The sequence below is a fragment of the Gigantopelta aegis genome, chromosome 5, assembly GCF_016097555.1.
Source record: "Gigantopelta aegis isolate Gae_Host chromosome 5, Gae_host_genome, whole genome shotgun sequence".
NCBI lineage: Eukaryota > Metazoa > Mollusca > Gastropoda > Neomphalida > Peltospiridae > Gigantopelta > Gigantopelta aegis.
The window spans coordinates 28,154,697-28,178,492 of record NC_054703.1 but is presented as its reverse complement, the minus strand read 5'-3'; the positions used below and the strand labels follow the sequence as shown (position 1 = coordinate 28,178,492).

Sequence of the window (23,796 nt, the reverse complement as noted above, 5' to 3'; positions counted from 1 at the left end):
ACTATGTTTTTGTATTAAAAGAATATATTAACAATATTAATAAAATTTAAAATTAAAACAATAATGATTATATATATATATATATATATATACATACAGAACTTCACAAACGTTGTATTCGCTTCCTATTTATTTCACAAGTTTATTTTGCGCAAGAATTTATACTACGAGACCGCGTAGCGGTCGAGTGATATGTTCTTTCGCAAAATAAACGAGTGCAATAAATAGGAAGCGAAAACAGCGTATGTGAAGTTCTGTATTTATTACATACCTTGTTTTATGTTTTACAAAACCGTTTTTTAATTTAACATCATAACAACACTTTGTTAAATCTATGATCAAAACTCCTTTCATGGATTCATTTAACGTTAAGAATCATACTCTGCGGTAGCCTTGTGTAATGTTTCAACTCATATGTGACGTCAGTAAATAAAAGGCGCTAACTGCAGGAAAAAGAAGAAGGGAATTCCCCATTTAAAAGTTCTGGGCCAGATCGCACATATGTGCAATACAAAATAAAATTAGCACACGGTTTCAAAATGCCTTTATTACTATAGTAAGATTGAATAGGTATGTAATTACCGGAGTGTTTTTCGGTATCGTCAATATCATATATTAGGAATAAAAATTGTATTATGTGAACCTGACGAACATAATACAACATTTTCATTCCTAATATATCATATTGACGATACCGAAAAACACGAGGGTAATAATCTCTTTATCATATAATGTCAAGCTTAAAGGGACATACCCTAGTTTTCAAACACTAACGTATATTCTTTTACTATTATAACCGTTGTTGATAACTTAAATCATACCTTACTTTGATTTTATTGTTTAGATAATCAATGTCCATACATTCGAAGTGTTTTTGGTCATCCTGGTAATATCACAAAATTCATTTTTCATATTTTTAAAAACGCACGTGCGTCTTAGAAGTAACAGCTATGGAGTCGAGTTTTAGTGAATTTTAGAGGGTATTTCACCATTTCAAAGTCACAGACACGTGTTTCACTCAATTATAACATTATCCAAATGTGTTACAGGTTTGTAGATTACCTAAACTTAGTGTTAATTTTCAAGGGTTGAAACTAGGGTATGTCCCTTTAATACAAACTGTTTTTGTAAACACTATACGCAACTTTATTTCCAGTTAGCCATTACGCGATATTCAAATGACGTAAGAACATATGGCACGCTGTCTTTTGAATGGGAATGACGACAAACTCGAATGACGTCAGTTTGGATGACCTTACATCCAAATAAACTAGTGCAAAACGTTGTTTGTTTTTTGTTTTTTTCTGAACGCTGGACAGCATTCAGTGTAAAATTGCTATTGAAATGTTTTTATATGATGACTATGAATGCATACGTCAATTATGAAGTGTCACCCTAGTACGCTTGCTTAAATGTTAATAAACCTAGTGCCGTGACCTCGATTAATTTACATCTAATTTGCAAAGTTATCAAAGTCTTAAAGTATGTGATCTGAAAAACATCACATACTTTGATTGCAATGGAAATGGAAGATATAAATATATATTTAGAAAAAATAACGTTTTAAGTTTACTACAACTTGCATATGAAATATGTCAACCCAGTAATACCTGCAACATAATTCTCCTAAATTAACATTAATCTATTGGTTTGAATGTCAAATTACCACAAAAGTATCAGTTTATAAATTCTCTATTTTCACAAGCAAACGTTCCCAAACGTCCCGTATTACAAACGGTCGCCCCCAGATAAAGATATTCAAAGACAGGTCCAAAGGACGAACAATTATCACATAATCGTATTGCTCATAACTTTCGAATAAAGTTATGCCAAAACATGTAATTATATACGCACATGTGTAGACATTTATGCAGAGGGCGAGGTTCAACACCGTGGACAGCGAAGTTTCTAAGGGGCTGGAGTTCGTCCAAGGAAAATACATTAAAAAATAAAATTCACTTTAAGCAGGGTGGTCTTAAATAATCAGAAAAGCGTGGTAAAACAATGCACATCAGTTGTCATTTTCAAATAAGGCACCATATCAACGTAACTGTACACAATATCTTATCAATATAACTGCACACAATATCTTATCAACGTAATTGTACACAATACCATATCAACGTAACTACACTATCATATCAACATAACTACACAATACCATATCAACGTAAATACACTGTCATATCAACGTAATTGTACACAATACCATATCAGCATAACCACACTATCATATCAACGTAAGAAATAATGAATTAGATATTGATATTAAAGTCAGCCCTCTATATCATTAATCAATAAAGAATAAGAACGTGTACTAACCTAATAAAACATGTTAAGAAGTAAATGAAGCAGGTCAACGCAACTCACAAATCGTTGGTACAAGTGATATATTGTCATAGCCCCCACATCAAATATACAACCTAATCTAACTACTTCAGCAGAATGATTATAACCCAAAATTAATACATATAAAAAAAAACCCCAATAATTTACAACAAAAAAATGCAATATTATTAGTTAACGTTTTCCCATGCTCATAGGAACACGAGCCCCAGGGAAGGATGTGCCCCTGCCATGTGTTCAGGGGCTTTAGTAGGGACGGGGAGTCTGGACTGTGGCGAGCGGAGTTCATAGCGGATCCCCCCCCCCCCCCACACACACACACAAAATAAATATATTCATATTCGCCCTGCACAGGCATCCTTGACCTCTGCACTTGAGGCCCAAAAACATGTATTTTGTTATACACCTAGAAATAGGTTAAGCTTAGTCTTAATTTTTGTTCAACGTGACTCCTAAGATATATCTGATATCGAAAGGTGGCGAATAATAGTAATTATTAATGCAGAAATGTCCTACGAAGCTGATGCTCGTCAGTCAGCTTGGTTACCACCATTCTGTTAAAAGCAGATTAGCAATGAAACATCGGCAAACTGGAAGGCCTCGACGATGTCAGCACATAAAGATCGTGATCTAGTCCGCATGGTTAAGCGACAACCCTTTGCTACAAATACTGTTCTGGGGGAGAGCTATACATCCACAGGCAGTCTACAAGAACTGGGACAAGCATTGCACCGATAATGGCAAATACTACCACGAGACCCATCAGACATACTACTGGAGACATGATTAGAAGACACGTTGCAGCAATATCCGCCAGTTGGTTCTGTTGTAGTTGGTTCTGTTGTAGTGGGTTCTCTTGCATTTTATTGAAACGTAATAAGATACTGAGGGTACGCTGGAGTCTCATTGAAGATGATAAACTTTGTACGATTCTTTTCTTTATCAGCAACGGATTCTAGTCCGCTGGGTTAAGTGACAACCCTTTGCTACAAATACCGTTCTGGAGGAGAGCTGGATACCCACAGGCAGTCTACAAGAACTGGGACAAGTATTGCACCGATAATGGCAAAACCTATCCCAGGGACTTATCAGGCATATTACTGAAGGCATGATTAGAAACAGATGAGGCAGTTATCTAAGACACGCTGCAGCTAAATTGGGCAATGGTTTCTGTTTTTTGTTCAGTTTTTTGTTCAGTGTTTTGTTGAAACGTAATAAGATACTGAGGGTACGCTTGTGTCTCATTGAAGATGACAAACCTTGTAGGATCGTTTACTCCATTAGCAACTGAGTCGAACCTAACGTCTTTCGCTGCGCCATGCTTCATAGGAGGGACCACCATGTCATGCCGAGGGATCTCGGTAGGGTCCGGTGTATAGAGAGGACGGGATGTTGGTAACTTAGGAATGCCGATCGTAATGTTATTATATTCATTGGTAAATTCTCCTGTCAGCACTAAGGCCTGATAGATGTATCTATATCCCTGACTGTCTCGAGCAGCGTAAGTACCATCGTTAGCAAAGTATACCCCACGACCATAACAAGTTGCTGAAATATAAAAATAAACACATAATTATATACTTAGTGATAACTGGATCACCAATAGCATTGTACAATTTCAATGTCCAGTGATCAAAGAGTTTATATATCAACATATAATGAAATATTTGAGATAGAGCTACCGGGTATATACGAATGTAGTCCAAACATAAACATTATCAATATAATGGACCACAATAAAATAAATAATAAAATTTCATCTCCGCTCAATGATAAAGTCCCGTTACAAAAGTACAATTTACACCCCACTCCTAGGTTTTTTGGGTTTTTTTAAATGGATCAAAGTCTGTCATTTATTGTATTACAGCCAAAAATGTAAATATTCGTTTTGCCTGTAAGCGTGCGTGAAAAAGGACGTTTTATTGTATTAGTGTCAGTGTTACCCTTCTTATTACAATGCGATCAACAAAATATAAATTATTGAAGTGAATTAATTTGAAAGCAGTATGCTTTCTTTGATCACATACTATTTCTGACACAATGAATTGAACTAAATCCAGTTGCGTTTATGCTGGTGATGTTATCAGAGGTCGCTGCATGCCAAAGAGTCCTCTCATTTTGTATTCTGGGGTTGTTGGCTTTAAACAGGGCTTTCATCGCTTGGTACTGATAATGCAAGGTTTTGTTCTGGATTCGTTCAATCTGCAAGAAAAAAATAAAACTTTTTGTTTAAATTTTATTTCTGGCTGAGAACATACTGTAACAAATCTGACATAGTTTCACAGGAAAATCTGATCTGCAATCGTCATCTATTTCCTTTCCGATTGTTTTGTGTTATTTTTTTAATTTCTATTTCAATACATAATACATGCATACATACATATACGAGTACACACACACACACACACACACACACACACACACACACACACACACACACACCACACACACACACACACTGGGTCACAATGTCGATATATGTATATATATATATTGTATATATATATATATATATTTATATATAATATATTTTATGCAGACAGAATATCAATGCACAAAATGTCAGCAGTTACAATGTCAATGGACAAATTATCCGTGGTCAAAATGTCAACGGAGAAAACGTCTATCATTAATGTGGTATCTGTGTCACAATGTCAACATATGTATACTCAAATGTTGTCATGAGTACGGAACTTGATTTTCCCAACCCTAATACACACACACACACACACACACACACACATATATATATATATATATATATATATATATATATATATATATATATGCATGCATGCATGCATGCATACATACATACATACATACATACATACATACATACATACATACATACATATATAAACATATATCTATATATCTATATCTATATTGCGACCGCTGGCATTTTGTCCGTTAACATTTTGTTTGTAAGCCATGGAAAATGTGGAGCAAATCTAATGGTAATTGCACGTAGTCGATTAATTTATCGTAGTTGTTAACATTGACAAACAAACAAACAAACAAAGACATGCACACAAAACACATTAACACCCCCAAAAAACAACAACAAAAAACAAAAGAAAAAACAACAAACAAAACACAAAACAAAAAAACCCACAAAAAAAGCAAAATCTCATGAGAGATTTGTGTGTGTGTGTTACGTGTTAAATTAATGAAACGAAATAGAGTATAATTCTGATAAGAAATCTCGCCTTTGTGCATACCTGAACAACAACAGCATCTGGGTGTGTGGATGTAAAGGTCTTTGCCACAGACTTGTATTCGTCGCCTCCAGTTGGCAATTGAACAATTTTGATGTATTCTTCTTCACCCATGGGAGTCCAGTATACCGGGGGCGTATGAAAGCCGTCATCTGGAGGCAATTTCACAAAACATCGTAAGTTTATGTCTGCGACTAGCAGGTATACCAGGGATACATTTACAAGTGTTTGGCATCTATTTCACGAAGAAAATTACATCATTAAGCACAATGGAGCATTTTAAGAACAACATAAATTGAAATAAACGTATTTCTAACTATATTTGTTGTACTATAATAGTAATAAGAATTGTGGTGTAGTCGTAGATTTACGTGTACGTGCAAAATTAGGCTTAAGATGTCTTATGAAATTGGGCCCTGATCATAACATGGAACAGTATTTGGTATTTGAACCACAATAAATAAATCATTATTTTATTTTCATGTTGTTGTTGTGTTTTGTTTTTTTTCTATTATGGAATGGCACAAGCTCGACTTCTGATATTAAAATAGATATTTGAACTATATTAAATAATATTACCGGTAGTTTATATTATGAGGAACTCAGCTTGCTTTCTCAAACTGGTATTCTTATGATATAAAATAAGATATCAAATTATAACAGCGTTGAGTACGAATAGGTTATATCGCATGGAGAACCAGAGCCCAGTTTCACAAAACATGAATCCACGACTAAACTAGAGTTTGTATTACTATTAACAGTAAACCCAATATAGTTTGAAATACGCATATTTCATTTTCGTTTGTCCTTAAAATGCTTCATCTTCCGTAATGATGTAATTTACCGTGTCAAATAGATGCTAAACACTTGTAAAGGTATGGCCGCACTGGCCATACCTTTACAAGTGCAGACGTACATTTACGATGTTTTGTGAAATTGGCTCCAGTTATCGGGGATTATATGGTCACGGGGTTTTTTTTTCGGGAATGTTCTTTTAAATACAGCATTAAGAATACTTCTATAATAATGTAATCGATATTTAGACATTTTAATGTCTCTGGAATTTTAAAATTTTAGTTAACAGTCTGGCTTCTGACTAAGGTATGAAACATACTTACAGATAATTAAAGAGACAGTCCTGAGTTTGCTGCAATTTTAAGATGTTATCGACTAACAGAGACTTTTTAACGATTGTAATTTGATATCAATTTTTTTTTTTTTTTTTGTGCATAAAATATTAGTGGCTGCATATTAAACGTGTTTCTGGTCGTTCTATTATTTGTGCTAGGTTAAATTTCACTTTATTTCCTACAAAACATTTTTTTCTTAGTTGTGAAATTATTTGAAGACAAAATCCAGTTTGGGATTCTTACAAATATTAAGGCGACCAGAAACACATTGAATATACAGACACTGATATTCTAAACAACAACATATATTTAATATGTAAGTTTAATCGTAGGAATATTTTAATAGTCGAAAACATGATTTTTGAGGATATGTCAGAAATAGAATAAAATGTATCAAACTCACTTTCACTCGTTAGATACATTTTAAAACAACTCGTTGTGAGATAAATGGTATCTAACGGCCACTCATGTATTATTATCTGTTTATTACCCCAGCGGTTACTCATAACAGGGAAAATAATTTCCATATTTTCTCAGTGCGAAATATTCTGCATTGGACTAACGAACAACACTATTGGATAATTTGACGCTTACAAACCAATGACCTTGTCGGTACTAACCGGCGTCGGTGGCGTCGTGGTTAGGCCATCGGTCTACAGGCTGGTAGGTACTGGGTTCGGATCCCAGTCGAGGCATGGGGTTTTTAATCCAGATACCGACTCCAAACCCTGAGTGAGTGCTCCGCAAGGCTCAATGGGTAGGTGTAAACCACTTGCACCGACCAGTGATTCATAACTGGTTCAACAAAGGTCGTGGTTTGTGCTATCCTGCCTGTGGGAAGTGCAAATAAAAGATCCCGTGCTGCTAGTCGGAAAGAATAGCTCATGAAGTGGCAACAGTGGGTTTCCTCTCTCAATATCTGTGTGGTCCTTAACCATATGTCTGACACCATATAACCGTAAATACAATGTGTTGAGTGCGTCGTTAAATAAAACAATATAACGTCATGACGATTTGGCAAACGCACAAAATGAAGTCATGTAGTTCAACAGAGTTTGGGTTTACGGCTCTCTGTTTTTGGTGTTAAATGTATAACAAAATTTCATTTTAATCCAATTCATTATAGATTTTGTTGCAGGATATAGAGAACTTTTGTTTTTGTGAACGTGATTAAATTACAAAGTCATAGCAATTCTGAGGACAGTGCGTAAAGTGATTTGCATGTTTCTATACAGGTTGGCCTACATGCGTCGAAAATAAAGGCTTTTAAAAAAAAAAGAGAAGAAAAAAACCCATCCGAGGTAATAAATAGAATAACGAACTCGGTACCAGTTATTATTAAAGTTATGTCCCTAGTAAAACAATTTTCATTTGTCACTCGCTAAAGCTCGTGGCAACTGAAAACTATTTTACTCGGGACATACATTTTATAATAAATGGTAACTCGTTTATTATCCCAATTTAACGCACATCTGACATATATTAGCAGCCTAATAACCAGTGGTTGATAACCATGAAATACCTGCTGCTGCCTCTTCGCGAGATGGGTGTCCAGCACCGGAATATCTGCGAGCCGGACGAATTGAAGGAGGGACATCTAATTGCCTAGAGTCAGTGAACACCTGTAGAAGAACATCCACTATGATTGCAACATTTAATGTAGTTTATATATATATAATATCTTACACTTTCAGTGTAAGGGTGACACTTCGTAACTGATGTATGCTTTCATAGTCATCAAATAAAAACATTTCAATATCAATTTTACACTGAAAGCTGTCCAGTGTTCAGAAAACAAAAAAGGTTATGCACTAGTTTATTTTGATGTAGGGACATCCAACATGACGTCATTCGAGTTTGAAGTCATTTCCATTCAAAATGACACCGCGCCACATATTCTTACGTCATTTGAATATTTAGTAATGAGGGACTGAAATTAAAGTTGCCCGTACAGTTTACAAAAACACGTTGTATTATGCTTGAGATTATATGATAAAGCGATTATTCCCTTGTGTGTTTGAGTATCGTCAATATGATATATTAGGAATAATCTATGATACTGACGACACCGAAAAATACTCTGCTAATAACATATACATACATACATACATACATACATAGAGAGAGAGAGAGAGAGAGAGAGAGAGAGAGAGAGAGAGAGAGAGAGAGAGAGAGAGAGAGAGAGAGAGAGAGAGAGAGAGAGAGAGAGAGAGAGAGAGAGAGAGAGAGAGAGAGAGAGAGAGAGAGAGAGAGAGAGAGAGAGAGAGGGGGGGGGGGGAGTGTTTTTCGGTATCGTCAATATCATATATTAGGAATAAAAATATGTGGCGCAGTGTATTTTTGAATGGAAATGACGTCAAACTCGAATGACGTCATTTTGGATGTCCTTACATCAAAACAAACTAGGGCTTAACGGTTTTTTGTTGTTGTTTTTTTCTGATCGCTGGACAGCTTTCAGTGTCAAAGTGCCATTGAAATGTTTTTATTCGATGACTATGAATGCATACGTCAATTATGGAGTGTCACACAAGTACGTTTGCTTAAATGTCAATAAACCTAATGCCGTGACCTCGATTAATTTACATCTAATTTGTAAAGTTATCAAATTTTTAAAGTATGTGATCTTAAAAACATCACATACTTTGATTGCACTGAAAATGTAAGATATTATATGATAAATATACATGCTTGTATATACATACACACACACATATACATATACATATACATATACATATACATATACATATATATATATATATATACAACTAAAATTTACTAGCCCGCAAGAATTTTTACTAGTCCGCCAGTCCGCCAGCCTATATATATGTATATATTCGTAAGCCTCAAATGACATCCGGATCTATTTAACAAAACCATCTATTCAAAATAAACCACGACATACTTTCATTGTAAATAAGTCATCTAGGAAATATTGACCTTTGGCAGGTACTATTTTCAGAATGTCGTGCTCGTGCAGTTCGAAAGTCCAAAGTTATCAATGCGGTCGGTACATGTGGTGAATATTTCGTCATCTTTGTTAACCATTTGTTTGAATGGTTTGGAATTTTGACATGTGGAGTCACAGATTCGATGAATAAAAAAATAAAAATAATTACAGTCAGAAAAAGACAGATCACCCGTCGGACTGGTAGTTTTATTATTTAACTCCTCTGTCAGAATTTTTTCTCGCATTAGGCGAGAGAGCGAGTACTTTCTGCAGCCCTGTATATATATATATATATATATATATACAGACACATACAGTCATACTTCGTTACAACGACCATGTTCGTCCCTGGGTCGGTTTGTCGTTATATCGAAATTGCCGGTGTATCGAATTGTCACGAGTTATTTCCATTGCCAAAATAACAAAAAATACTAATTAATATTAACTGATGACTGAATAGCACTTAAATAATTAATGTATTGCAATTATTATTAAAAACAACAAATACACGTACATACATTAAATATGTTTTTAAAAAACATCATCAACTATATTAAACAAGGCGAATTCATCGTCGGTCTAATCATTGCTTGGTTAAAGACATCTACGATTGGTACCTGTTTTATTTACAAAATATCACGAAAATAGAAGATTTATTGTTCGAAGTTAATCCTTTAATTGGTTAACTAAAGGTTTATTTGTAAAAGCAATACATTGTCGACAGATTTCGTAGACATCGGTAGCTCGGACAACATGTGACACAGTCGGCTCACTACGAGATCAATGATAAGTGGCTGTGTGTGTACTGCCAACGTGATTATGTAATGTCGTTGTAAAGAGGTGTTTTCAGACGTCGGATGCACGTTTGTTCCTAATCTGCTCTGTCAGTTTTAAGAAATAACTATCCTTTTATATGTTTCACCTTATCTTTTATATATATATATATATATATATATATATATATATATATATATATATATATATATATATATATATATACGATAAAGGTGTATACTCCATTATTTAAATGTTCTCTATCACACATTTAGCATTGATTCCAAAGCTACTGGTATCTATTTGTTGTTGCTTTGTTTGTTTCTTCTGGGGGCTTTTCAAATGTAATATGTTCATTCGTCCATTCATCATAGCTTTTAAAACTGGAATCATTGGCTATAGTAAGTTCATAGTACTTAAATGTAGTATTTAGGGGATAATATCTCATCTAAATTTTGGGAAATAAATCCTTATAGTTAACGTTATCCCTATTCTAATAGTACACGTATTAGGAGTATCTGTAAGAATTTTATTGTGTTTTTATTAAATAAATCTCACAAATCTTAAAAATAAAATTATCTATTCTCCTTAATTCCGATATTCATTGAAAACGCTTGTAGTAAGTAAATATATGACGTAATTCGTTAATAACTAACGAGCTACGGGGAATTATGAATTATCTGTCCCAGTGAATGAATGTTGTAAACCCGAGGGACAGATACTTCGTAACTCCTCGTAGCGAGTTGTTTATTCTCTTTATTACTCATTTCCATTTTAACTGATTTTTAAAGGGGCATTCCCGAGTTTGCTGCATTGTAAGATGTTTCTGACTAATAAAAAGTATTTCTAGGATTAAACTTACATATTAAATATATTTTCTTGTTTAGAATATCAGTGTCTGTATATTCAACGTGTTTCTGGTCTACTCAGTATTTGTAAGAAGCCCAAACTGGATTTTGTCTTCAAATAATATGCAATTATAATCATTAAAAAGTCTCTGTTAATCAATAACATCTTAAAAATTGCAGCAAACCCAGGAAAGTCCCTTCAAGAGGAGATAATTCAAACTGATTATCGACAGTCGAGATAAGACCTCGTGTTTGTTGTGTCATGTTTATTTTACTTTTGAGTCTATAAACGTCGATCCTTTTGGGATTGACAGACAAATGAACTGTCAAATTATATTTGGTTATTGTGGAGACTATGCATTGTCGATACAATTACCCGTATAATTGTGCCAATATGGGTAATAATACTCTTTTCTTTCTCCTGACATGACGTCACTGACTTAGGAGCGAAGCAAATGACAAATGTATTAGTATTGTAGTCTGTATTTTGAACATGATTTATTGTATGACAGAATACACTAAAACAAATATTTTCGTTCCCCGTTAATTTCAGTTTCAAAATACATCAATATGATTGGACTTTACATTTGTGAAGCGGTGTTTGAACCTCATATTGAATTATTTCAAGGAATTTGTCTGGATTAATTTTGGACCAAACAAACGTTGAGGGTGTAGGTGTATATTTTTTACTAATTTTGTTTTTGTAAATACATAAAGTAATATTCATTTACTAAAGGGTAAGTATTATTTTCGGGAGTTTTTAAACATAAATTGCGATATTTTAAAGCAGTTAATGTTTTAAATTGCGTTTAAAAAATCGATAGTCGTTTCCATCGTGTCTTCTTTATAGCTTATTGTTGCCATAAGTATGTTCTAAACAAGAATGGTGTACTTCACTCAAATTGTGATACAATTATTTGTGATGAACCCGCTTGTGCCATTTTGGGAACACGAACTAGAATAGCAGGCAATAAGACACATGATCGAATTGACCAGTGACCGGACCTTACTTGGGGTGGGTGGGTGTTCATTGCTGCTAACAATGTGCTCAAAATTACAATGATAAGAAACAATAATAACACTAACATCATTTTATTCTGCAATTAGTAATATTTTTGAAAATTAATTGTATAGATATTTAAATACAATGGAAGACGCAGAATTAATACACTAACGGAAACACTACACATGAGGCTAAATGACAGGATATCAGATGCGTTTTCAGAATTTTGTCATCGTGGTAAATCCTGGTTGCCCATGACAGCGTACATATATCGTCCAATTTATTACGGAAATTAACCAATGCTGAAAAAAAAGACTCATATGCCATTTGTATATGAATCAATAATATATTTAAATAGTGTGAACTTACTATAACCAATTAATTGCTTATTATTGTTTGATTACCTTCGTAAAATGGTTTACTAGTTTAAAAGATCATGTTCATCATGATGTGTAATATCAGTAGATGGATTCATATAATATTCCTTGACCCCTAAATGTACAATTCAATTTTCTTTGTACCGAGGTGCCATTCTACTCAATTAATTCATTAGAAAATTCGGTCATTCTGATACATAACTTGAAAAGTCCATCAAATAACTAATAGTTATACATACATGCATACATGCAACGCATACTGCATACATACGTACGTACATACATACATACGTGCATACGTACATACATACATACATACAGAGCTCAGAGCGTATCGTGGTTAGTCTTGCAATTTGCGGGCGAATCGGTGCCACAGGTTCGAGTCCCAGCAACGGCATGGGACAATTTTTGAGGCCAGAAAGGATTTAATTATCCCCTGCGCCAGTGCGTTAATATCTATGTATGTAATAGTCAACCTCGACATACATACAATATATAGATATTCATACATCAATACATACATACATACATACATACCACTCCCAAGACTCTAAAGAAATCTATATCTACACAAGACAGAACGTCTTGGACACTTAATCATCTGCGTTGACATGCATTCCAAAATCGAATATTGTTCAACTCTCTAAGTTTATATACCAGGTGCAATACACAAAAAGCACTTACCCTCCAGTTTCCAGTATCATCTGGGTGTACGATCACTGTGATATCACAAAGTGAGGTTCTTTTATTATAGTGAGAGAAATTGCTGAAGCTATCAAAGATCACTTTGCACACAACATCTGTAGGGTAGTTTTGATCACCAGTGCCAAGTACTGGGAACGCCATACTTTCAAATCCATCAACGGCAGCTTGCACGAAACACTTATCGATGGCATTTCTGAAGTTCTGTTAACAAAAGGAGATAGAGTAAATAGTTTTGTTCCAAAACTATTTCCTTTATTAATATTAATACACTTATAATCAGGGGTGCACAAATCGGTTGTCCGAGCGCCCGGGACAACCAAAATATGTTGCGGGCAACCATTCTTTGTCAAACAGTTGCCCCGACGGGCAACCAAGAAAATCATAAAACAAGTAAAATGAAAAACAAAACTTCCCGACACTCGGACAGTCACGGGCAATTCAAAAGTATCGAAACTGATAACTTGACTGGCATGCAATATAAATATCCACCCTAACGCTGCCATCCACTCAGCGTCCACCGTGCATGATTTTGACGAGTTCAATGCAGACAGATACATTTCAGAATGGTGGCTATTAGCAAAGGGCACAAGACACGTGAAAGGCCACAAACTACACCAACAAGCATCCAGTTCAGAGCTAAAAATTTGGCTAAGCCATTTTCTATCTTCCGATGTGAACAATCGGTTACATAATCTATCCGACACTTAACATATAATAATAATACCAAATATTAACAGGGATCTCGCGACTGGTAACGAGAAGCGGTGTCATCAAGAATTCAGCATAACAATGTTTGATTATTTTAATAATCACAGTTATTAATTTTAACGGCAACATTTATGCAAGAAAAGTCTGAAAAATCTGTAGCGTGTTATTTTAACTCTGTAAAGTAATAAGAACGGACCGAAATTGCGTGTCACTTTCAATACTCATGCTAGTTCAGGGCCAAAGACAAGTAAGCTAGAGCCGAGTTCAGGTAGACCGAACAAAACAAAAACGTCCGCTAAACTGGTTTATGTGCTTCACGTTAAACCCAATGTCCACGTCGGGAACCAATCGCATAGTTCGCGAATGTTTGGAGAACGTTCGTTGGCTGTTCTCAGTGTGCATATAGGTCACGCTTGACAGTCAGCCGAGACTTGCACGTGTCAAAAGACACTGTTGCAGACATTAAACAATACGATTAAACGCAAGTAAATCTTGATGTAAATGTGTGAGAAAAAACCCCACCACCAAATAGTTGTTCGCATTAATGAATACTTAATTGCTGTTTCGTTTTTTTATTTCCGTTGTCTTTATTAATTTCGCACTCATGCATTTCGCGACATGCAGTATTTATACAAATTGCGGTTAAACGTATACTGAATACAATTAGTTTACAATAATCATGATATTTGTTAGATAAAATATTATATAAATTTGTTGACCGTGAGGTGACATCTCAAAAGTTAGCTAGATTTTAAAAAGACCGTAAAATTTGAATTCATTATCTTTTTAATCAAAACCTTTTGACGTAAATGGATAGTTGTCATAACACGAAGTCGGCATTCTTACGCTATGTATTGTACAAGCTGAAATCAACAACAAGCATTTAACACGACGCGCAATCAACAAAATGGCGCAAATTACGAAATTGTTGGGGTGTGGAATATATGGGTTATTTTAAAATACAATTAAAAGCAGTTCAAACCAAAATAACAATTGCTATTTTACAGAAATAATGAACACTGTTTAAAAAAAGAAGAGTATTGGCTCTCAGATTCTTGTTAATGCCATAGGCCTTAGAATTTTGGGTGTGTTTGCAGAGGGCATTGGCTTCCAACTCTGCATATCTCCCCTCACCCACTGAAAAATCAAAGTAATATATTAACTGCCCCTACCCCCATTGCTGTCTTTGATTTTGATCGGGGATAATTTTGTTATTCAGATGCATTCCAGTTTTTACATAATTAGCTGAAAAAGATAAAGTTTCATATTCATATATAAATACTCTATACAGTACTACACAAAACAATTTTGGCTAAAACATTTTCATTATGGCAAATAAAAATCCCATTTGGTAATCTTTTTGGCAACAGGTATTTTTAATCTTGGATGAGCCCTGAGTTCATCAAGTATTATGACTGTGACAGCCCAAACGAGATCGAACCACCTCTGTGGATCCATTCAGCTTACTGGGTTGTTTCTCGTTCCAACCAGTGCACAACAACCGGACAAAGGCTGTGTGTGGTGTGTGCCTTCCTGTCTGTGGGAAAGTGCATATAAAAGATTCCTTGCTGCATTAGGAAAAATGTAGCGTGTTTCCTCTGATGACTACTAGTCAGAATTACTAAATGTTTGACATCCAATAGCCGATGATTAATTAATCAGTGTGCTCCAGTGGTGTCGTTAAACAAAACAAACTTTTTTTCAGCCTAAGCGAAGATGAGATGATAATAATAAAAACATTTTAAAGTTCAATTTCATTTTAAAGACTTCAAACTTATATTCATAAAACGTTTTATGAAATATGTGGGCAACCAAGAGATGATGTTGGGCAACCAAACTTCAGCTACTGATTGCCCACCGGGCAACTATCACAATTTCACATTTGTGCACCCCTGGACTTATAATTGATATTGTAGTGAGGAATATGTTACGTAAATTGTTATACAAATAATACTTATTAAATTATGTATTTTGTGAATAAGAGTAAAATAATCATACACGAATTGTTTTCCCATCTGCGGACCACTTGTCTAGTATTACGTGATAAACACGCTTGCAGGGGAGATTTCCATTTCCAGTAACTGCAATCTGTCCAGCTTGAATTCCACGGGGGTATCTTTCTTTGCACTTTTGTAAAAGGATAGCTGAATCAGCATTAGGCATCTGTGTACAGGATGACTCAAACTTAGGACAAGTTGAATTAACAATGACATCCACCTTTAAAAACAATTACAGAAAACATCAATACCTGTCCGTAATTCGAATGCTGAGCAATGCGTAAATAATCTTAAAGAGCATATATTTTGAAATGTGATACTATTATTCATATGTGTTAAAATATTAGATATGATGACTAGAATTATTTGTAAAACATCCAGTTATAACTTAATGAAAAATAGCACCTGTAATCTATAAATGTTCACCTATGTTTCTAGAAAAAAAAACCCACAAAACAACATGCATGGGTTTTGGTTAGTGTATGTCGTTCACTCACTCTGGTAGGGTACAGGAATGAAAAGGTCCACCATTGCCTCAGGTGGGACACCGACTCTTTACCTACCAGCCTCAGTTATAATATCTTAACAACTATACCACCGTGACCACTTCTCATGAGAAGAAATTTAATGCATAAATGCAGAGCCTTATTACAGGAAAATTTCATCTCGGATATAAAACATAGATACATTTTTTTACAACCAATCCCTTGGCTTTCACTATACTTGAGGAAAGAACTTCATATTTATAATAATTAGCCTTAACGGATTCATACAAAATGTACATGTACGAAAATGTCAGAATTCTACTATCTTAACATGAATTGATTGTAACAAAAAGTCTCTAACATTTTGATATCTCTGGATTAAAATGTGAATATTTAAATGTGAAAAACAATTTTACCCTTGATGTGTGATGCACGAAATACTTTAACAATTATATAGATTAGAATCTCCAGATATGTTAATGGGTATAATCAAGATATAGTAAACCATTATATTTGTTTATTGCTCGGGACATAACATTGATAATAAATCATAACTCCTTTATTATCCTTTATATCTCTAATAGTATAACTATTTCATAGTCTAAACGTAAGCATCAATTACATTTTGCTTTGCAAGATCTCCTTTCATCAAGTGAATGTTGCGTAGTTTATCTCTTTCTGTAAATTAAAAAAGAACATTGATTAAATGATTCATTAAATTTATTAAAATATTTTATTTGCATTATCATAAACTTAGAATCAGCCAGAACACCACAGATATGTAAGAAAGGGTACATTGCATGGCCGTTAAGGAGTCCAGATTTTACATGTCCTGAAGTATCTTTAAAGGTGTTGAGATTGCACAAACCTAAATGTGCTAAATATTCATTAAACATTTTATATGACTCAAAATAATAGAGCTCTGTTCTTTCAGAATGGCAGAATTTAATTACTCCTACAATAGAAGAGAGCATTAGTGTCAATCCGAACTAAGAAAAAAGGTTTTATATATCGAAATCTTGACATAGTATCTGTAAATATCGACTTAGTATCTCGAGATCTCGATTTAGTATGTCCAGACATAAATAGTTAAAGGTAATGCTCGTTTGTACTACAGACAGGTACATTTCCACTTTGTATTTCTATTTTAAACAATCACACACATTTCATTATCTAGCCCGAGTCACCTCCAGCCCTATGCCTTATAGATATCAATAAAGGTAGGGCTTGAGGTGACTCGAGCTACATTTATCCTGCAATCACCATATATTTCAAGACATAATGATCAGATAAATGTCTATATTTTCGGTCACTGAACACAAATATAGCCTTTTGGAGACACAACTACTTTTATTTACGATCAGCAAAGTAATGTTGTATTCTTAAAGGTTACGTATGTTTTTATTTTCAGTTGTTTTGGTTTTCAAAACCGTTTTGCAGACAATTTTAAATATAAAAATAATAACTAAGTTGTTGTTATTTAACAAGTATTTACGTATAGGAAACAAGACATTCAACACGTGTGGATAAACTACTCTGGAAACCCGGTAAAATGAAGACATAAAATTGTTAATTTCATTAATATTTCGTTGTATGTGCATTGCAGAATAAATAAGATAACTGGTAATTGTCTTAAGATATACATTTTAGCCTGCTCAGGTCGGATAGCCATTCTAACCATTGTAGGATATAGCTAATATCTTAAGACAGTAACCAGTTATTCTCTATATCAAATGACAACAAGTAAAACATTCATACAAGCAAACATTTGTGATGCTGCTCTAGAATGTATATGTCATAAAAGAAACTATTTACAAAAGAGATTCCTTTAATCAAAGCAGGGAATTGATGCAAAAATGTTGCATTAATATAATTTTCTAATTACCTGGAATTCTTGAGGACGTCATGTTTGCACATATGATTGCACATTACAATTTCGATATTCTCGGTTCAACTATGCAAACATTATGTGTGGAGTAGATTAATTTGTAGATATTTATTACAAATAAAAAAGGTAGCGAAATATGGCTCCTCAACTTTGTAATGGTTATCGCGCAATAAGTTAAACTGCCCAAATCTACCAACTTAAAATCCTGCATACGGGTGTGGATTACCTATACCTGGAAAGTGTCTTGCTTGTTCTCTCTCAAACATCTGTAAAATATCAATAAAGATTCGTAGTTTCAAGAATACACGCACACACACACACGCATACTTGTAAACACAATACATACAAATACGCTTCCACACTTCACAAACAAAAAACTCATTGCACACACATACAAACACGTATGTGAACGCAATGCAAACACAATGCACGGTCTATCATATGACTTGTTACTACCTTGAATAATAATGGATTTCGAGTGATGATAGTTTCTCCTCGTTTAGCAGTTTTTGTCGAACCTTTCACCTGAATCACTTTATATACAAGTGGACTGAAAAGAATATGCAACTTTCCTATAGGGTATATACTACAAAATCAAATCTCAATAGTATAATATGTGCCTAAAACTCCTACCTGCAGCGTATCAATCGACATAAACACCACAGATAAATATACTACCACCCCTCACCCTTAAAGTGAATCAGACAAAATTGGTGTCATGCCGCTCGTTTGACAAATAATGGGTAGCGTCTATGATTACCCTAGTTACGCACAGAATTCAAGCACAAGGCTACTTGACAAAGTGGTATTAGATGAAATAAACTTGCATACATTTTTTGCGTTGATGAAACTAATTTGTTTTACAACCAATGCCCTAACATTTATCACCAATCACAGGACTTGTGGTGTGAACTTCTCTATCAACTTTAACCCAGCCGGAAGTTATTTGGTTTAGTACTACCAATAGGTTGTTGATGAAGTTTAGAGTTGCTGCCTTTTACACAAACAGTACCATCATTTCTGGTAACAAGATGCTGAACAGATGATTGAACAGAAGTTCAGCAGCGGATGTGTATTGAGTTGCACGATAGTCTCTCAAAACGATGTATAGTTCTTGTTTCCACGGTAGCTGTTCAGCTTTAGCTGTACAAAGAGCGTTTTCCAATGTTTTAATAAAACAAAACTGCATAAACATTTTCCCTTGACCAATATGGCATAACTTTACGATGATGAAAGACAAGAAGACACCAACACTAACATCATAACTGATCACTGTTGAATAGAGTGTATTTTGTCAGTTTTTAAAATGCTTGGAATGCTATGGGTTGTAAAGACTTTGTCAAAAAGAGGGATGACTGCATTGGTCAAAGTTGATGTTATATTAATTTCTCTCCTTACATTTTACAATTACAAATTACAAAACTAATAATATTAGTTAAAAACATCAGACAGACAGACAACAAATGAAAATGTAGATGGGGATGTGAGAGTGGATATGAGAGAGAGAGAGAGAGAGAGAGAGAGAGAGAGAGAGAGAGAGAGAGAGAGAGAGAGAGAGAGAGAGAGAGAGAGAGAGAGAGAGAGAGAGAGAGAGAGAGAGAGAGAGAGAGAGAGAGAGAGAGAGAGAGAAATTATCAAACCGTTTGCTTGCAATAATAAACTGTTGATTAATGTTTACCATCTCAGCATTTATATTGCAGAGGTGGGGGTCTTTTTTAGTTTAGACTGGAATAGGCAGATAGAAATTGTATATGTTTTTTGTCATAGATTGTACATTGGAGTAATAAATGTTCAGAATTCTTACACAGCCCCTGTAAAGACACATTTTAATTAGATGTATGGAAGGGAATAGTGCTTATATTAATATATCCGATAGTTAATTAAAAAGAAAACGCGACACGTTTTTAGTAGGGTTTTTTCTGAAACGCCTTGATGAAAGACACTTGCCAAATGTCAACTGGGCTACTTTTAGCTATGACGCGCAACGATGCCCTACGACCAAAACTGTAGGAATATTCACCGATACACCTCTAAAGCGTGGGTATAAGTATTACATATCCTAAATAGCTTTCTTAATGAAAATAGGATAGCAAACACTCCCTTAATTTTGTTCCACTACAACTAGTACACGGTCCAATTAGGCAAAACAAAATGTGCATACATGCCTCGATAGCTCAGAGCGCATCGTGGTTAGTCTCGCAATTTGCGGGCGATTCGGTGCCCGTAAGCAGGATCGACCGTGTAGCTTGTAGGCCCCATGCATATGGTTGAGTTAAAGAGCATCCTTTTTATGGATGCCTCAATAATATCGTGGCAAGTCTGCAAATTGCGGGCGATTCGATGGCATAGGTTCGAGTTCCAGCAACGGCATGAAACAATTTGTGAGGCCAGAAAGTATTTAATTATTCCCTTCGCCAGTGCGTTAATATCTATGTATGTAACAGTCAACCTCGACATACATACAATATATAGATATTCATACATCAATACATATGTACGTATGTACGTATGTACGTATGTGTGTATGTGTGTATGTGTGTATGTATGTATATCGGTATTGATGTAAGAATATCTATTGTGTATGCATCTGGCCTCACAAATTGTCCCATGCCGTTGCTGGGACTCGAACCTATGGCACCTGTGTACCTACGTACAATAAATCGGTATAATATTCTTCTAAATGACTTCTAAATGTGTTATTTGGCACCTACAAACATAGATGTAGGCGCCACTTGGCTCCTAGGCATAAACGTTAACGTAGAGGGCTGACATGCAAATATACAACACTATAGTGTAGTTAAACATTACAAAAATGGTTTTATAGTTTTACCATTTTTTCATGGATTAGCTGAATGAAAGGATACATGGGAATGTAATGCTAACATTTCTTAGATCTTAAAAACTGTAATGAAGAATAGTGAATGACTCACCTTTTGCTTATCAGAATCGTTTGGAGGTACAACAAAAATGATTGATTTCAGATGATTTCTACGAAATGCCAAAGCTGTTTCAAATAAGGCATTTACCACTTTATCACATGGGTATCCGATTATACCAGATCCCAGTGGCGGAAATGCTATTGAATTGTAACCGTCAGTTTCAGCTTTTTGCAGTAAACTGTTGATGAGCTTTCTGTATTTCTGAAATTATAAATATGTATTTATAAGGACTGATATGCCACTCAGTTAAATCGTTCTCTCCAACGATGTATAATTCGTCCAAACTCTCTGACAAAAAAATCAATAAAACAAATCCACTTTGTTATTTTTTTAGCTAACGTAACATTATTTAAACTGTTTCCAAAATGGCTTAAGATTGTGAGCCTTAGTCAAAGAGGATTATACGGTGTTTATTCCAAGCGACGTAATTGTAATTGTGACTGACGTTGCATAATAATACTGGTACCCTTCATATAACCTTAACATAGGACACTAAACTCAGGTATGAAGTAGTCTTGTGTCGTGCCCGCATCGGTCATACTTACTTGACCCATTCATTTATTTTGAAGAAAGATCCTCCACCTCAGTGTGAGCGCTGTCAGTGTACTCTGACGGTACGCCACATTTTGGTGGAGTGTCCTCATCTGAAAGGAACTCGAAAAGATATATTTGGAACACGAAATGTGATGGAATCCTTTCGATTCCATCCAGAACTTATTTTACAGTTCCTACGTGATACTGCGTTTTGTTGTAAATTTTAAATATTATATAACTGTGATATTTGTATTTTTGCACAGTTCTTTACACTGAGTTTTAACTTAACTGTTGAATTTTTATACTGATATTGATCATCACATTGTGTTTACATTTACCATAGTTTGACACCCAATAGCTGATGTATTTTTCGTGCTGGGGTGTCGTTAAGCATTCATTCATTCATTCTAAACTCAGGTAGTCACAATTCAAATGATTGGTATACACGTAGTTATAAAGTACAACTGTGTCAAAGTTACGTTAAAAATTAAGTGACACCTCTATTTAATAATATGTAAAATGTGTTTTCATTTAGCAGCAGAACCTACGCAAAAGTGTCTTTTGTTTAATAACACCACATTGATTTACTGAATGTCAAACATTTGGTAATTTTGACATATTATCTTAAAGATAGCAAGGAATCTTTTATGTGCACCATCCCATAAACATGATAGCAAATGTCATGTTATACCACTCGCGGTATACTGGTTGGAAAGCGAAATAACCCAATGGGCCCACTGACGGAGATCCATCCCAAACCAACCATGCATCAAATGAGCACTTTACCACTGTGTTACGTCCCGGCCCCAATTCTGCACAGATGAAAGCGTTTAATCATTCATTCATTTCAACTTATTTTCGTGCTTATAACCAATTACGGTTCAAACATGCTTAGCATACATCTCAGCTATCTGAGCTGTCTGTCCAGGACAGTTGTTTAGTTGTTAATTGTCAGTGGTTAGTGAGACAGAAGAGTGTAGTGGTCTTACACCTACCCATTGAGTCGTGGCTCTGGTTGGGAGCCGGTACTGAGCTGCGAACCCTGTACCCACCAGCCTTACATTCGATGGCCATAACTACGACGTCACCAAGGCCGGTTTAATGACGGCATTTAATCACTACGACATTAAACCATCTCCTTTTGATACACCCTTGAATAGCTCACAATATTAATATACGTGTGACATACGTGTAAATGTTTGTGTTGTAATAGTTGTGATTTTAACGATCAATTGAGAGCCATAAAGTGATTCTCGTCATCCAGGTTGTTGTAATTCCCAATAATGCACATTTTATCATTCTAAAAACGCACGTTCCTCTGAGAAGTAATAGTTATCGAAACAAGCTCTAGTTATTTTTAGACGATATTTCCGTGTTTAAAAACCACAGACTTTAGGGGTTTTTTTTTATGTTATAACTTTATCCAAATATGTCTCAAGTTTGTAGATTAACTAAACTTAAGAGTCCATTTGCTTTGGCTGAAAATAGTATTTGCATCTTTAAACATAACTATTAAAGGAATTTCGCCTTCAAATATAAGCCGTAATATGTATGACATTTATGAATCTGCCATTAGCATATTCAATACATTATCTAAGCACAAGACAGATTAAAAAGGACACTATGATAGAGTTGCTAGGGTATGCAGCCATGCCACAATGTCAGATGGATTGTCTACAAAGGAGAACTGATCTTCACCACAATGTATGGTTCTAACTTGATATCTAAAACTGTTACTTTATAGCGAGTGCCACAAAACTGTACACCTTTCATAAGCAAAGGAATATTTAATTACACACATGGATGTGCATAGAATAATATTCCAAGCAGGGAGTTGTATTTCATTTATATACTCTTCAAAAGAAGAAACGAAAAACCACATTGTCGTAAC

The 23,796-nt window shown here is 34.8% G+C and overlaps 1 protein-coding gene across 1 annotated transcript in view; it reads right to left on the bottom strand.

Moving 5' to 3' along the window:
* Positions 1-1,441: 1,441 nt before the first annotated feature.
* LOC121373054 (protein mono-ADP-ribosyltransferase PARP15-like) overlaps positions 1,442-23,796 on the bottom strand; it is a 36,807-nt gene continuing 14,452 nt past the window's right edge. The window contains exons 2-10 of the mRNA XM_041499496.1: positions 21,363-21,572; positions 18,665-18,698; positions 17,167-17,222; positions 16,061-16,279; positions 13,334-13,555; positions 8,220-8,319; positions 5,571-5,719; positions 4,374-4,548; positions 1,442-3,894 (exon numbers count right to left, since the gene is read on the bottom strand). Coding sequence (XP_041355430.1) covers positions 3,482-3,894; positions 4,374-4,548; positions 5,571-5,719; positions 8,220-8,319; positions 13,334-13,555; positions 16,061-16,279; positions 17,167-17,222; positions 18,665-18,698; positions 21,363-21,572 — 1,578 coding nt within the window. The 3' untranslated portion in view covers positions 1,442-3,481. The remainder of the gene's footprint in view (positions 3,895-4,373; positions 4,549-5,570; positions 5,720-8,219; positions 8,320-13,333; positions 13,556-16,060; positions 16,280-17,166; positions 17,223-18,664; positions 18,699-21,362; positions 21,573-23,796) is intronic.